This window comes from Gambusia affinis, linkage group LG17 (genome assembly GCF_019740435.1).
Source record: "Gambusia affinis linkage group LG17, SWU_Gaff_1.0, whole genome shotgun sequence".
In the NCBI taxonomy this organism is placed as follows: Eukaryota; Metazoa; Chordata; class Actinopteri; order Cyprinodontiformes; family Poeciliidae; genus Gambusia; species Gambusia affinis.
Window position 1 is genome coordinate 25,776,302 of NC_057884.1, and position 12,650 is coordinate 25,788,951.

Genomic DNA, 12,650 nt, shown 5'->3' on the forward strand with positions numbered 1-12,650 from the left:
GTTTAGTTTAGTTTAGTTTAGTTTAGTTTTAGTACTCTCTGGGTTAGGGTTAGGGTTAGGGGTCCACGTTGCCTCAGCAGGATGTTCTGTTTCTCACTGCTGTTATGTAAGAACTGTGGAACAGAACGTTTGGACCGACCTTCTGGTACCGACCCGTTTATCCTGTCAATATTTGCTCAGGTGTTTGACCATCTGACGGGTTCAGAAGGGGAGAGAGAGCAGGTCGACGACCTTTGACCCGGACCTGCTTCCTGTCCTGCGGCTGATGAAAACGCTCCTCAGTGTGACCCGAGGCACGTACTTCTGCACCAGAACCAGAACCAGAACCGGGATCCAATGAGCTCCTCGCTGATGATGTCATCATCGGCAGCTGACCTCATCAGCTTCATCACATTTAAATAAAATCGTTTTAGCAGCAATTCTTCCAACAAATTTAGAGGAGAACCAGGAAAACTTAATTTCTCTCATTATTTTATGATTATATTTTAGTTCAAATGGAGAAATTATAAAAACACAAAAATTAGAAAAACGTAAAAATGATAAAAACATTTAAAAAATTTGAAAAACAAAAAATTAGAAAAACATCTGGAACTAAAGTTTATTTACCAATGATTTTATTACACAAAAAAAATCAAAGCAGTTCTGCGGTATACAATGTGACACCACAACTGGATATCAGACACAAAGCTTTGATCTGGTTCTGGTTTAGTTCCAGAACCAGAACTGTCCCAGTCACAGAACCTGGTTCTCCAGCTGGAATCACCTGGAGGAACTTCCCGTCCAGCTGCTGCTCCTGTTTTTACCAAACGAATCCAGATCCAGTTTTCTGTTTATTCTCTTATGATCATATGAAAACTTTCTGTCCATCTGAACCCAGGAGACGTTTGATGCCTTCAGGCGACTTGTTTGCAGCTCCTCTGTCTGCATTTTAACTTCCCTTTTCACAGGAACAATTCTTCCTATTTGAAATCTAAAATGTTGGAAAAGTAACTCAAAATAAAATTCTGATGATTAAACTAAACCAATCAGAGTTTCCAACCTGAAGGAGGTAAAAGGAGAGACGTTCCTAAAGCAGTGAAAACATTTTTATTCTGGTTTCGCCAGGATTTATCTTATTCTGTTCTCTTCTTCTTCTCTTCTATGCAAACATTAGTTTTCTTTGAGCATAAATATATATTTGTATTCCTGAACAATGACAATATTGTTAAAATAACTTAAAAGAGTTTTTTAAGATTAAATATTAAATATTTATGTATTAATTAATTTGTAAACATATTTTAAGTGATGTCTGTAAAAAGGTAATTTGATGTTTGGGAATGTAAGAGCTTTAATCTGATCATTCTTCATATCCAGATTATAATCTTTAATTTGACCTCCCAGATAGCATGTTGGGATTACAGGGATTATTTTTTAAACACCTTTACGTATCAGAGTGCAGTAATTCTGCACCGGACCACCATGAACCCCCGGGTTCTGGAGGACCAGGTCCGTCTTTTTGAACCAGAACCGTGGTAACCACCAGGGGGCAGTGATGAGCGCAGACGGCCCACCCTGCTGCGTACCACAGAAGAAGAAGCTGTGTTGTTTTGCTCAGACGTCACCGTCCGTCCTGGAGAACCGGGATGCTGCTCCGCTGATGTCCTCCGGGAGAACCGCGGACTGTGTCGGTGAAGTCGGTGGAAGATCCGCTCAGCGCGGCGCGGGGAGCTGCGTGACCGGCCGAGGAGCCTCTGGAGGCGGACACAGCGCCACTCATTCCGCGGTAAGAGGGGACACGTCAGCGGAGGATGTGGAGCGGAGAGACCGACACCTGAGCGAGGCGGAGGGTCTCCGCTGGTCCGGCTGGGGGTTCTGGGTGGTTCCGGATGGTTGTGGATGGTTCTGGAAGGTTCTGCTCGGACCAGTTAATAAATGGAATCGCAGCTGGCTGGGCTCATCTGGACGGATCCAGAACCAGCGACTGTGACTGGGTTGATTCCGGGTTCGGTTCGGTTCGGTTCATCTGGGCTTAAGACTCACAGCGAACATCACCGAGTCACCCGGAAGTCTGGACTTCCCTTTTCTGAGACCAAACATGCGCAGTGCGTTCCTGTCAGCTGAAGACTCTTCTTCATCAGAGATGAAGGCGACCAGAACCGGAACCAGAACCAGTCCAGTTAATCAGGGCTGCTGTTTCTGTATACATGACGCACAATGACGTGCGGTTAGGGGAGGCAGGTGAGCCTCACCTGTCATCATGGAAGTGTAATATAATGACAAAATAATTTATAACGTTATTTTCACCCTGTAATTTGTATAAAGTATAAAGTATTTATTTTTCATTCAGATGAACCAATTCTGACAATTTTTTTCTTCAAAATCGATGAAGCAGGTGAGGCAGCAGCAGGTGAAGCAGCAGCAGGTGAAGCAGCAGCAGGTGAAGCAGCAGCAGGTGAGGCAGCAGCAGGTGAAGCAGCAGCAGGTGAAGCAGCAGCAGGTGAAGCAGCAGCAGGTGAAGCAGCAGCAGGTGAGGCAGCAGCAGGTGAAGCAGCAGCAGGTGAAGCAGCAGCAGGTTGATCAAACTCACTAACTGCTCTGGCTGCTGCTCAACGCTCCTCCTGTCTGAACGTCACCAGTAAAATGGTTAATAAACATTTAATGTATGAAGTGATTTTCTATAATTTAGCTCAAGTATAAAATGTTTAGTGTTTGTTGCAACGTGTTTCCTGTGCTGATCAGAACCCAGAGAACAGACTCCAGGTCCAAATGTCCGAATGTGAACAATAACATGCAGGGGGTCTGATGATGTCAGAGCCTCACTGATGACGCAATAATTCAGCCCTTTAGGACTACAGAAGGACCGGTCAGCAATGACGTCACGGGTGGGCGGGGTCAAACTGGATTGAACTCAGAATCTCAGCAGATCCAGACCCAGAGGTTCTGGTGTTCTCTGGGTTTATCAAGATGCAGCAGGAACCAGGGAGGAGATGGGCCCGGAAAGAAGGTCCAGATTGTGTTCATCAGAACCAAACTGGACCTTAAACCCGGTTCCCTTAAACATGTATGGACTGGGACAAGTCCGATCCAGAACCAGTCCGATCTGAGCAGAACCGGACCAATCTGACGGAACCGGTTCAGACGTTGTGTCGCAGTAAAGGATTTTTATCATGATTTTGATTGGTTGACGCTGTTCTGTCAGATAGCCATACATTGTCAGATCGTCATATGCGTATGACAAACTGATGGCTATATCTGTCCGATCAGCATACGTTTGCATACGTTTCAGCATACGTTGTCAGATAGTCATACGCTTAGCTCAGACATGTATACGTTGTCATTACCATATGATTTTATTTAATGAGCAACATAGAATCATGACGTAGATAAGGATTTTTTTCAAAAGTGAAACACTGGTTTTGCCCCAGTTTCAATGTGGGTAAAATTGCGTTTTCATACACGACATGCTATCCAAGTTAGCAGACATGTTATCCAACCCAAAAATATTAAGGAAGTGGGGGACGTGAATTTAAACAGGGCGTGTTTTAGGACGTGTTTTGTAGTTTACTGCAGCTGCAGCAGCATTAAATTTAATTTATTTAGTTACTTTTTATTGTGTCTCTTCTCGCGTATGACAAGCTGACGACTCCTCTCAATATGGCGGACCTCCTGCAGAATGCGCATGCGTGCGCATGCGCTCTTACCATATGTATGCTATTCTGACATGTATGGCTATCTGACAGAACAACGCCTCGATAAATCCCAGTTGGTGCCGTTTTGTGACGGATTGGTCCTTCCGGTGTGCTTGGCTCTGCTGCAGGCTGCGCTGTGACCTGCGGGGGGCGCTGCGGCACCATGAGCGGCGCGGCGCTCGGCCTGGAGATCGTCCTGGTCTTCTTCTTGGCTCTCTTCCTGCTGCATCGCTACGGAGACTTCCGGAAGCAGCAGCGCATGGTTCTGTTCGGCACGCTGCTGGCCTGGTACCTGTGCTTCCTCATCGTCTTCATCCTGCCGCTGGACGTCAGCACGGTCGGTACCGACCGGGCCCAGCGCCGCGCCGCCCACTGAAACCAGCAGGTCCAACCTGTGTTTCTGCCCCCTACAGACCATCTACAGGCAGTGCATCGAAGACCATGAGGAACACCTTCCTGTGTCCACCGTCAGCCCGACCAACCGGACCGGGCCCAGTGGGCCCAACCCGGCCAACACCAGCATGGTTCCGACCAGAAGGTAGGAAGATGAGCCTTCCTGTTGTTATGAATGTGAATATTTCTGAAAGGAAACATTACAGCTGGTCATGCTTCCAGACATTTAGAATCTCCTTTTATTTGTAAAGATTTGTCCGTTTTTCCATAAAGTGTTTCTCCACCAGCGGTCTGTCTGGGAGGGACTTTCTTCAGCCAAGACCGGGGAACAGATATTTGCTTGCAATTGATAGAGCTTTAAAAAGATACTCATCTTCTCTTCGAAACACTTCTCCAGATATCAACCTATCTTTGGGATGACAAAATAATCCCAGTAAACTGTCAACTTAACACGGTTCGTTTTAAACTCTGACCTTGAACCATAACGTTCTCCAAAGAAAAACAACTACCCACTCTGGGTTGATGTAAATGTCCATACTGGTCAGCCTGTGTCCAGTTTGAGTGAAGCGGCGGCGCCAGTGATGCATAAACTATAAAACTTTTAGAAATAAATCTGCTCCGCCAGCGAAACGCCCAGAACAGAGAGCTTAAAGATTTATAATAAAAAAAAAAGTTTTTCTTTCCCCCCCAAATAATTATTTTTCTTAAAAAAAAAAAATTTACATAAAAAAATATCAAGGCTTAGCCTGGCGGGGGCTGGCACAGCCTGGCGACCCGCCAGGCTTCTTATACTCCAGGGGAAATCCTGGAATATCTTGTTTTTTATCTAATGGCTGTTTTTCAGTGTTTGTTCTCCAGTTAAAAATGAATAGATTACTAGAATTATTCTTTCAATAATCGATTAATCAGCATTAATCGATTCAGTCCTCCATGTGTGTTTACAGAACATCAAAGGTACATAAGTCAGAATATTAATGAACAGTTGTGGCTCGTTTTCCTCCTGGTGGTCCGGTACCGTCGGTTCTGTTGGGACCAAACATTTGTTCCATTTCCAGCTGCTGTGCTGTTTGGGTTTTCTGCAACAGAACAGTTTCCTCAGAGGATTGTCAGCCTGGCGGGTCACCAGGCTGAACATTGTTGGTTTTAGTTTTCCTTTTTATGTTGACTTTATTTCTGACTTATTGTTGGTAATACCTAAACACAGTGATATTTTCAGACTTCCTGATCAGGACTCTCATTGGTCGGTCAGGGTCTGGAAACGTGTGATTGGATGATTTATTTCCTGTTGACGTGTTATTGGTCAGTCTGTCTCTGTGATCTGTGATTGGATGATTTTTGCCGCTCTGGTGGAAGCTGACGTTGGTTTCCGTCTCCAGGACCGTCCGGTCGCCGTGCCACCGGCCCTGGAGCTTCATCCCTGAAGGCATCATGCCCGTGTTCTGGAGGGTGGTGTACTGGACCTCTCAGTGCCTCACCTGGTGGGTTGGACCCGGAACTGCTCTCGCCTGCTGGCCGGTTCTGGAGCCACTCTGACCCTGTGCTGCTGTTCCCAGGCTGCTGCTGCCCTTCATGCAGTCGTACGCTCGCTCCGGAGGGTTCTCCATCACCGGGAAGATCAAGACGGCGCTCATTGAGAACGCCATCTACTACGGCACCTACCTGCTGATCTTCGGCTCGCTGCTCATCTACGTGGCGGTTCATCCCGACTGGCCTCTGTCCCACCTGTCCTGGTGAGGGTCACTGCCTGGTTCTGACCTTTGGGTCAGGCTTGGAGCAGGTTTAGCTTCAGCTGAGCGGTTCTCCATAGTGTAGCGTACAGTGCACAGGGCACCCGTAGCCCGGTCCCAGGCTCCTGATCCGGTTTCCTAACCCTAACCCTGACCCGTTCTCCTGACCCGGTCCCCTCTCCCCAGGTACGAGCTGCAGACCATCGGCATCACGGCGGCCAACACGTGGGGCCTGTTCCTGCTGGTGCTGTTGCTAGGATACGGCCTGGTGGAAATCCCGCGCTCCTACTGGAACGCCTCGCGCCACGGACACCTGCTGATGAAGACCTACTTCAAGGCCTCCAAGCTGATGACGGAGAAGGCGGACGCCGAGGAGAACCTGGAGGACATGATGGAGGTGGGCGGCCCTGAGGGCTTAGGCCGGGTTCTGGTTCTGGTTCTGGTTCTGGTCAGGTTCTACTGTGGCTGTGTTCTGCTGCAGGAGGTGAGGAAGGTCAGCGAGTCCATCAAGTATAACCATCCGCTGAGGAAATGCATCGACACCATCCTGAGGAAGGTAAGCAGCCGGTTCTGGTCCTGATGCAGGCAGGTCCGGTGGAGTTGACCCCTGACTCTGACCTCTGACCCCCCAGTGTCCCGTGGACTACCAGGAGAAGATGGGTCGGAACATGGACGATTACGAAGACTTTGACGACAAGCAGAACTCCTACCCGACCGAGAAGAGTCTGGTCAAGCTGCACAAGCAGGTGAGAGTCGCCGGCCCGGCCCGGTTCTGGAGCCGCCGCCGTCTCACCCCGCCGTCCGTCCTCAGGTGATCTACGCCGTGCAGAGGCACAACCGGACCCGGGTCCAGTGGCAGATCCTGCTGCAGCAGGCCGTCCACCTGGAGGACGTGGCCAAGAACGAGACCAGTCTCAGCCACCAGTTCGTCCACAGCTTCCAGTCCGCCGAGCCGCCGGGCCGCTTCAGCCGCTACGTCTACACCCCGACCGTAGGTGGGTCGCCGCTCCCCGCCGGTACCGGAGCCCGGACAAACCCTGACCGCTGACCTGCCTGTGCTTATGTCCCAGAGTGGTACTGGGAATGCCTCCTGAAGCGCTGGTTCTACCGGCTGGTGTCGGTGGTTCTGACCCTGTTCAGCGTGGCCGTGGTCTGGTCCGAGTGCACGTTCTTCAGCACCCGACCCGTCCTGTCGCTGTTCGCCGTCTTCATCCAGCTGGCAGAGAGAGAGTACAACTACCTGTACATCGAGGTGAGGCGACCGGTCCCGACCCGACCCGGAGGTCCGGTCCGGTCCGGTCCGGTCCCGACCCAACCCAGAGGTCGGGTCCGGTCCTGTTTCTCTGGTGATTCCTGTTCAGGCTGTGGTTTAGGCGTAATGTGCTGTGTGTCCACCAGATGGCGTGCTTCATCACCATCTTCTTCCTCTGCACCTGCGTTTACTCCACCGTGTTCCGGATCCGGGTCTTTAACTATTACTACCTGGCCTCCCACCACCAGACCGACGCCTACAGCCTGCAGTTCAGCGGCATGTCAGTGGGGGCGCTGCAGAGCTCTGCAGTGAAATGTTTAAAGTTTCTTAGAATTCTTTTATTTTATTCACTTTATTATTATTATTTTATATTTTATTTTATTTTATGGTTTTTTTGCAGTTTGTTTTTTATCTTAATTTTTAAATGCAATATTTGCTACAATCTGCAGGCAGAAACGTTGCTGACCCTGTTCAGGGTTCTGATCCGGTCCTGGGTTCTGATCCGGTCCTGGGTTCTGATCCGGTCCTGGGTTCTGATCCGGTCCTGGCCCAGAACCGGTCCTGGGTTCTGATCCGGTCCTGGGTTCTGATCCGGTCCTGACCTCCCTCTGGTTCCTCCTCAGGCTGTTCTGCCGTCTCACTCCTCCTCTCTGCCTGAACTTCCTGGGTCTGATCCATATGGACTCGGCCATCTCTCACCAGCAGAAGCTGCCCACGGCCTACACCTCGGTGAGACCGCCGCATCCAGAACCACGATCAGAACCAGAACCGGGCTCAGCTCTTCCTGTGTTTCAGATCATGGGCTCGATGCGCGTTCTGTCCTTCATCGCCAACGGTTTCTACATCTACTACCCCATGCTGATCGTCATCCTCTGCATCGCCACCTACTTCAGGTCAGCACCTCTAACCTTTGACCTTTAACCCAGACAGGAACGATGACATCATCCAGTGGGTCAAACTTTATTGTCAGCAGAAAAACTTCCTGTAGCTGCTGAGGGCAAAACAAGAATCAATCATATAGATATTTATCATAGAATGATATTTATATTCTGTATTATTTGTACTCTAAAGTATTTATTTCTCATTTATCTTAACCAATTTTGATTATTTTTATCTTCCAAATCTCTGAATTCTGAATGTTTTGAAGCAGCTGAGCCTCACCTGGACTGATCAACGTTCCTCCTGTCTGAACGCCGCCAAGAAAATGTTAAAAACATTTAATGTCTGAACTGATATTCCGTCATTTAGCTTATGTATATAATGTTCAGTGTTTTTTGTCACCAGCTGTCTGTGTGACGTGTTTCATCAGAGGCAGGCAGTTCTCTGGGCTCATGGCAGGGGGCGCTCATGATCCAGACAATCTGACTCCACAGAGTAAAGAGAGAACGACTGCAGAGTATTTACTAAACGGTAAAAGGTGGTTGGAGGTTTGAGTTGTAGTTCAGCAGCTTTTCCCTTTGCTGTGCATCATAAATTAATAATATATATAATAATACTATATTAAAAAATAACTAATAATAATATCTATATTTCCAGTTTGATTGAGGTATTGAATTCTTCTACCTTGGCAGAGAGTCTAAAGATGACTTAGTAACGTCTGTTTGCCCTCAAAGTCGCTCAGATGTGAACAATGACATGCAGACGGTCTGATGATGTCAGAGCCTCACTGATATGTAAATAATCTATTATTGAAATATCTACATGATTGATTCTTGTTTTTATTATAACAGTTAAATATTGGTTTATATTTCATATTTATTACAATATCAAATCCCACTGGCTAATCAAAACCAGCAAAGACCAACTGGAACAGGAAGCAGCTATAAACGGTTTCATCACCAGCAGTGACGTCAGTAACACGTTAATTTGTAACGTGTTACTGACGTCAGACCACTTTAGTAATCTAACGTGTTGCTGTTTCAAATCCAGTAGTCAGACTACAGTTACTTATCAAAATCATTTGTGCGTTGCTGCGTTACTATCTTCTTTTGTTATTTAATCGTATTTCCTCTACTCGTCTTGTCGAGTGACCGACGTCTCTATGCAACAGAAATGTAAACAATGGAGGGAGATGCGCATTTTGTTGGTGGAAAAACTGGAACTATTTTGAGTTTCTGTCGCCAAGTCCGATTATTATAAGCGGCTTTGGGCTTCGTTTTTTTAAAGTTGCTTGAAAATTTAACGAGTTGCGGGTTGCGCCTTTTTGGGCTCGTTTTTGAACGTGAAGTTTCTCATTTGGGTTTGGAAATAAGCAGAGACTCAATAAATCCCAGAATTTGTCCGTCATTAAGGTAGTTTTAGTCAGTCTCTCTCTGTCCATCATTTCCCGGATGATCCGTCCCGCTGTGTCTTTGTTGATGTCAAGTTAATATATTACCTCTGAATGACATCGAGCTTCACGTTGCGCTCCAGAAAACTGCAAACATCGAGACCAATATGAACAGCACAATAAACGTGAAAACAGCCACGAATAAACGTGTCCGTAGTTGGAAATAGTTATAATGGCAATTTAACGCCACTATAATTATTAATATTAAGATAAGTGTCACAAATCTGTGCAGCCATCTGAGCTGTGGAGCTGGCAGTGACATCAAACGCAGGGCCGTAACGCAGAATCTGGAGGCTGGGGGAGATGGGGGGGCTTTAAAATCCTTCTTAGAGTTTTCCAGACAACAGTGGACCACACAAATTACTCACCTTTTTTTTTTTTGTACTATTTTTTCTACAATCTCCTCTTCAGTTCAACCTTATCAGTGGAGACACATTGTTGATGTTGCCATTATTAAATAGCTGACAATTAAGTTTTGGCAAAGATCAATGTGATTTTCACAGGAGGCAGAGCGTTATTGTTAGCAGCTGCTGAAAGTAACTAAAAAGTTATTTTTAATGTAACTTAGTTACTTTCCAAGTCAAGTAGTCAGTAATATAACTAAGTTACTTTTTCAAGAACTAATCAGTAGTCCGATTAAAGTTACTTTTTCAAAGTAACTATGCCAACACTGGTCACCGACCCGGTGAGTCCGCCATGAAACCCTGGACCGGCGAGGAAAACCCGAACCATCAGGGATCTGGAAGGATCCGTTAGGATCCTGCTTTTATTAAAATAAGTGGAAAATAATTGCATATAATGTAGAAAATGTAAATTGATCAGAAAACTCACTGCCTCTCTAAAGATGTTCTTGGTTGCTCTGACTCAGTCTGGGAACGCGCTGCCTGAACCTCCTGGGCTTCCAGCAGTTCATGGACGACAGCGAGATGACCTCTGACCTCATCGACGAGGGAAAGGAGCTGATCCGACGCGGTGAGAGCGGAGTAAAGATGGCCGAAACCAAAGCGGCCCAGAACGTTCCTCAAACCGGTTTCTGTTTCCACAGAGAGGAGGAAGAGACAGAGGATCGAAGACGGAGAGAACCGACGGAGAGTAAGAGGAAGAACGGCCGACATGACGACGGTTCGCTGCCCTCTGGTGGAGGAAACTGCTCACTGCGCCTGTCTGCGTTTCAGGAGTGGAAGGAGCGCTACGGCAACCAGAGGGAGGACTCGGCTCCGAGGAACCGGACCAGCCACGAGATGAAGGAGACCAATTACTCCGAGTCCGGCAGGGACAGACGTGAGTCAGAACCAGAACGGAACCAGAACCCCAACAGAACCCTAACAGAACCTGTTTGTGGTCTTCAGAGGTGAAGTATTCTCGCTCTGCGGGCCGGGCGGAGAGGGACCGGGTCGAGCTGCTGCAGGACGCCGAACCGCTGGACTTCAACGCCGACGCCCTGACAGACGACGGCCTGGAGGCCGAGGCCGGCAGGTAAACAGGAAGTCTGACACACACCTGGTTCGGTCACACACACCTGGTTCGGTCACACACACCTGGTTCGGTCACACACACCTGGTTCGGTCACACACACCGTCACCTGGTTTGTTTTCTAGATCATGCAATATTTTCTAATATTTTCTGTATTTCCAGGCATGCAGGCGGACGCTATCTCTCCATGTCTTCATCTCGGAATCGGATATTTGACGACGTTTAGTGTCTCGGCTGCAGCTCCCCTCACACCATGCATGCTAGCGACCAGCGCCGTCTGACCTCTGACCCAGAGGTCAGCATTCTGAAGGATTTTTCTGGTTATGTATGAATGATGATCAAGGTTATATTATACTGTATTTATATTTTATTTGCCCCCCATGTTGGTGTTGTGAGTTAATTTCGTAGTGAAAACCTGAATGATTAGAAATGATTGTAAATAATTTGCACTGACCTGAAATGTCTGAACTGCTGACTGGACTCACTGTGCTCCTCACATTAAACGGTAACTGGAAGGATTTTGTTGTTTCAATGTGTAAAAACTAAAGTTATCACTTGAAAATCAATCGCTCTCCTCACTGGCAGCTTCTTCCATTCATCTCACCTGAAGTTCAGGTAAAACTAAAACTGATTTCAGAAGTCTGTACAACTCCTGGTTAACTCAGAATACTGTTTTATTTCAGTCTCACTGTTTTATTTCAGTCTCACTGCTTTGTTCATTCGTTTGTAGCCTGGGATTCAAACGGGCCGATCAGTCGGCCCTGAGGGACTCCAGGTTTCTGCTTTAAACAAGAAGACTTTTCAGAGTAAGAACTGGTTCCTTCTGCTTCAGGAAGAACAAACAGAACGCTGCTGATGAAGGAAAACAGTCATCGCTGTTGTGAATAAAGGTGTATATAATGTGTTTTTCTATTATCTGGGTTAATTGATCGTGTGGCGTGTTTGTGGCTCCAGATCCTGGTTTTCCTGGTTTTCCTGGTTTTCCTGGTGAGGTGAACTCTGGACTGTTTCTCACTTTGGTCTCTGAAGCTTCAGTTGTAAACACAAATGTTCAGTTTCCTCTAAGTGTGAAAATAAAAACTGGTTCATGCTGAAAAGACGCAGCAGTTCTCCTGTCCAATGAATGAATGAATGAATGAATCATGAAGTCCATCCATCAGCCTGTTAACTCTTCAGGAGACCATCAGGTTTGATCCGTCAGTCAATCACTAACTAGAGTTTGGTCCTTTAATCCAACTCAGGTCCGGTTGGTGACCTCTGACCTCTGGTTTGGTTTGAATGTGAACAGCAGGAAGTGACGGATCTGAGGCCATCAGATGGTTTCAGTTCAGACTTTGAGACGTTTGTGTTCTGTAAAATATTTATTTCTGCTTTTCAGTGAATAATCAGAAGGTTTTATTATTTACTGGTTCATGTAGAAAATACTCGTTTTCTTCCTTTCTTAAAGGTTCTGAAGGTTTTCTGAGGTCATGCAGAGATTTGTTAGGATGATGAAACTCCAGGATGGGAAATAAAGTCAGATTAGATAGTTTTAGAATAACTTGAGGGTTTTATCATTTTTGTTGGTTTAAAATGTTGTTAGTCATCTAGATTAGTTAGCAGTAATGAACCAAACGGTTTTTCTCTAGTGTGTTGAACCAGTTCATGATCCATCAACCTGGAAGCAGAGATACAATAAAACATCTAGAACCAACAGGAACAACTTTACAACCAACCATGAAGGTGCTAAAGCTGCTCTGTCTTATTAAAAATGATTTAATCTTTTTCTGTTTCTGTCTAATTATAAGACACATTTCTGATACGTCTCT

The 12,650-nt window shown here is 46.6% G+C and overlaps 1 protein-coding gene across 2 annotated transcripts; it reads left to right on the plus strand.

Annotated features, from left to right (window-relative positions):
• The first annotated feature begins 1,526 nt into the window (after positions 1–1,526).
• lmbrd2b (LMBR1 domain containing 2b) lies at positions 1,527–11,941 on the plus strand. Of its 2 annotated transcripts, XM_044096052.1 has the most exons (19): positions 1,538–1,762; positions 2,372–2,431; positions 3,797–4,005; positions 4,082–4,206; positions 5,438–5,539; positions 5,615–5,791; positions 5,975–6,185; positions 6,270–6,344; positions 6,421–6,534; positions 6,600–6,783; positions 6,859–7,040; positions 7,187–7,320; positions 7,664–7,769; positions 7,836–7,933; positions 10,238–10,341; positions 10,415–10,461; positions 10,545–10,650; positions 10,719–10,845; positions 11,005–11,941. In XM_044096052.1, the coding sequence occupies exons 3-19, from the start codon at positions 3,832–3,834 to the stop codon at positions 11,066–11,068; spliced, it is 2,130 nt and encodes a 709-aa protein (XP_043951987.1). In that variant the 5' UTR covers positions 1,538–1,762; positions 2,372–2,431; positions 3,797–3,831; the 3' UTR covers positions 11,069–11,941. The 2 variants fall into 2 exon arrangements, with proteins under 2 accessions (XP_043951986.1, XP_043951987.1); XM_044096051.1 differs by lacking the exon at positions 2,372–2,431 and having other exon boundaries at positions 1,527–1,762.
• Positions 11,942–12,650: the final 709 nt, after the last annotated feature.

Coding starts and splice junctions, on each gene's coding strand:
- lmbrd2b (XM_044096051.1), top strand. CDS start 3,832: ATGAGCGGCGCGGCGCTCGGCCTGGAGATCGTCCTGGTCTTCTTCTTG. Junction 7,321..7,663: donor AGCCTGCAGTTCAGCGGCAT/GTCAGTGGGGGC, acceptor GTTCCTCCTCAG/GCTGTTCTGCCGTCTCACTC. Junction 10,846..11,004: donor CTGGAGGCCGAGGCCGGCAG/GTAAACAGGAAG, acceptor CTGTATTTCCAG/GCATGCAGGCGGACGCTATC.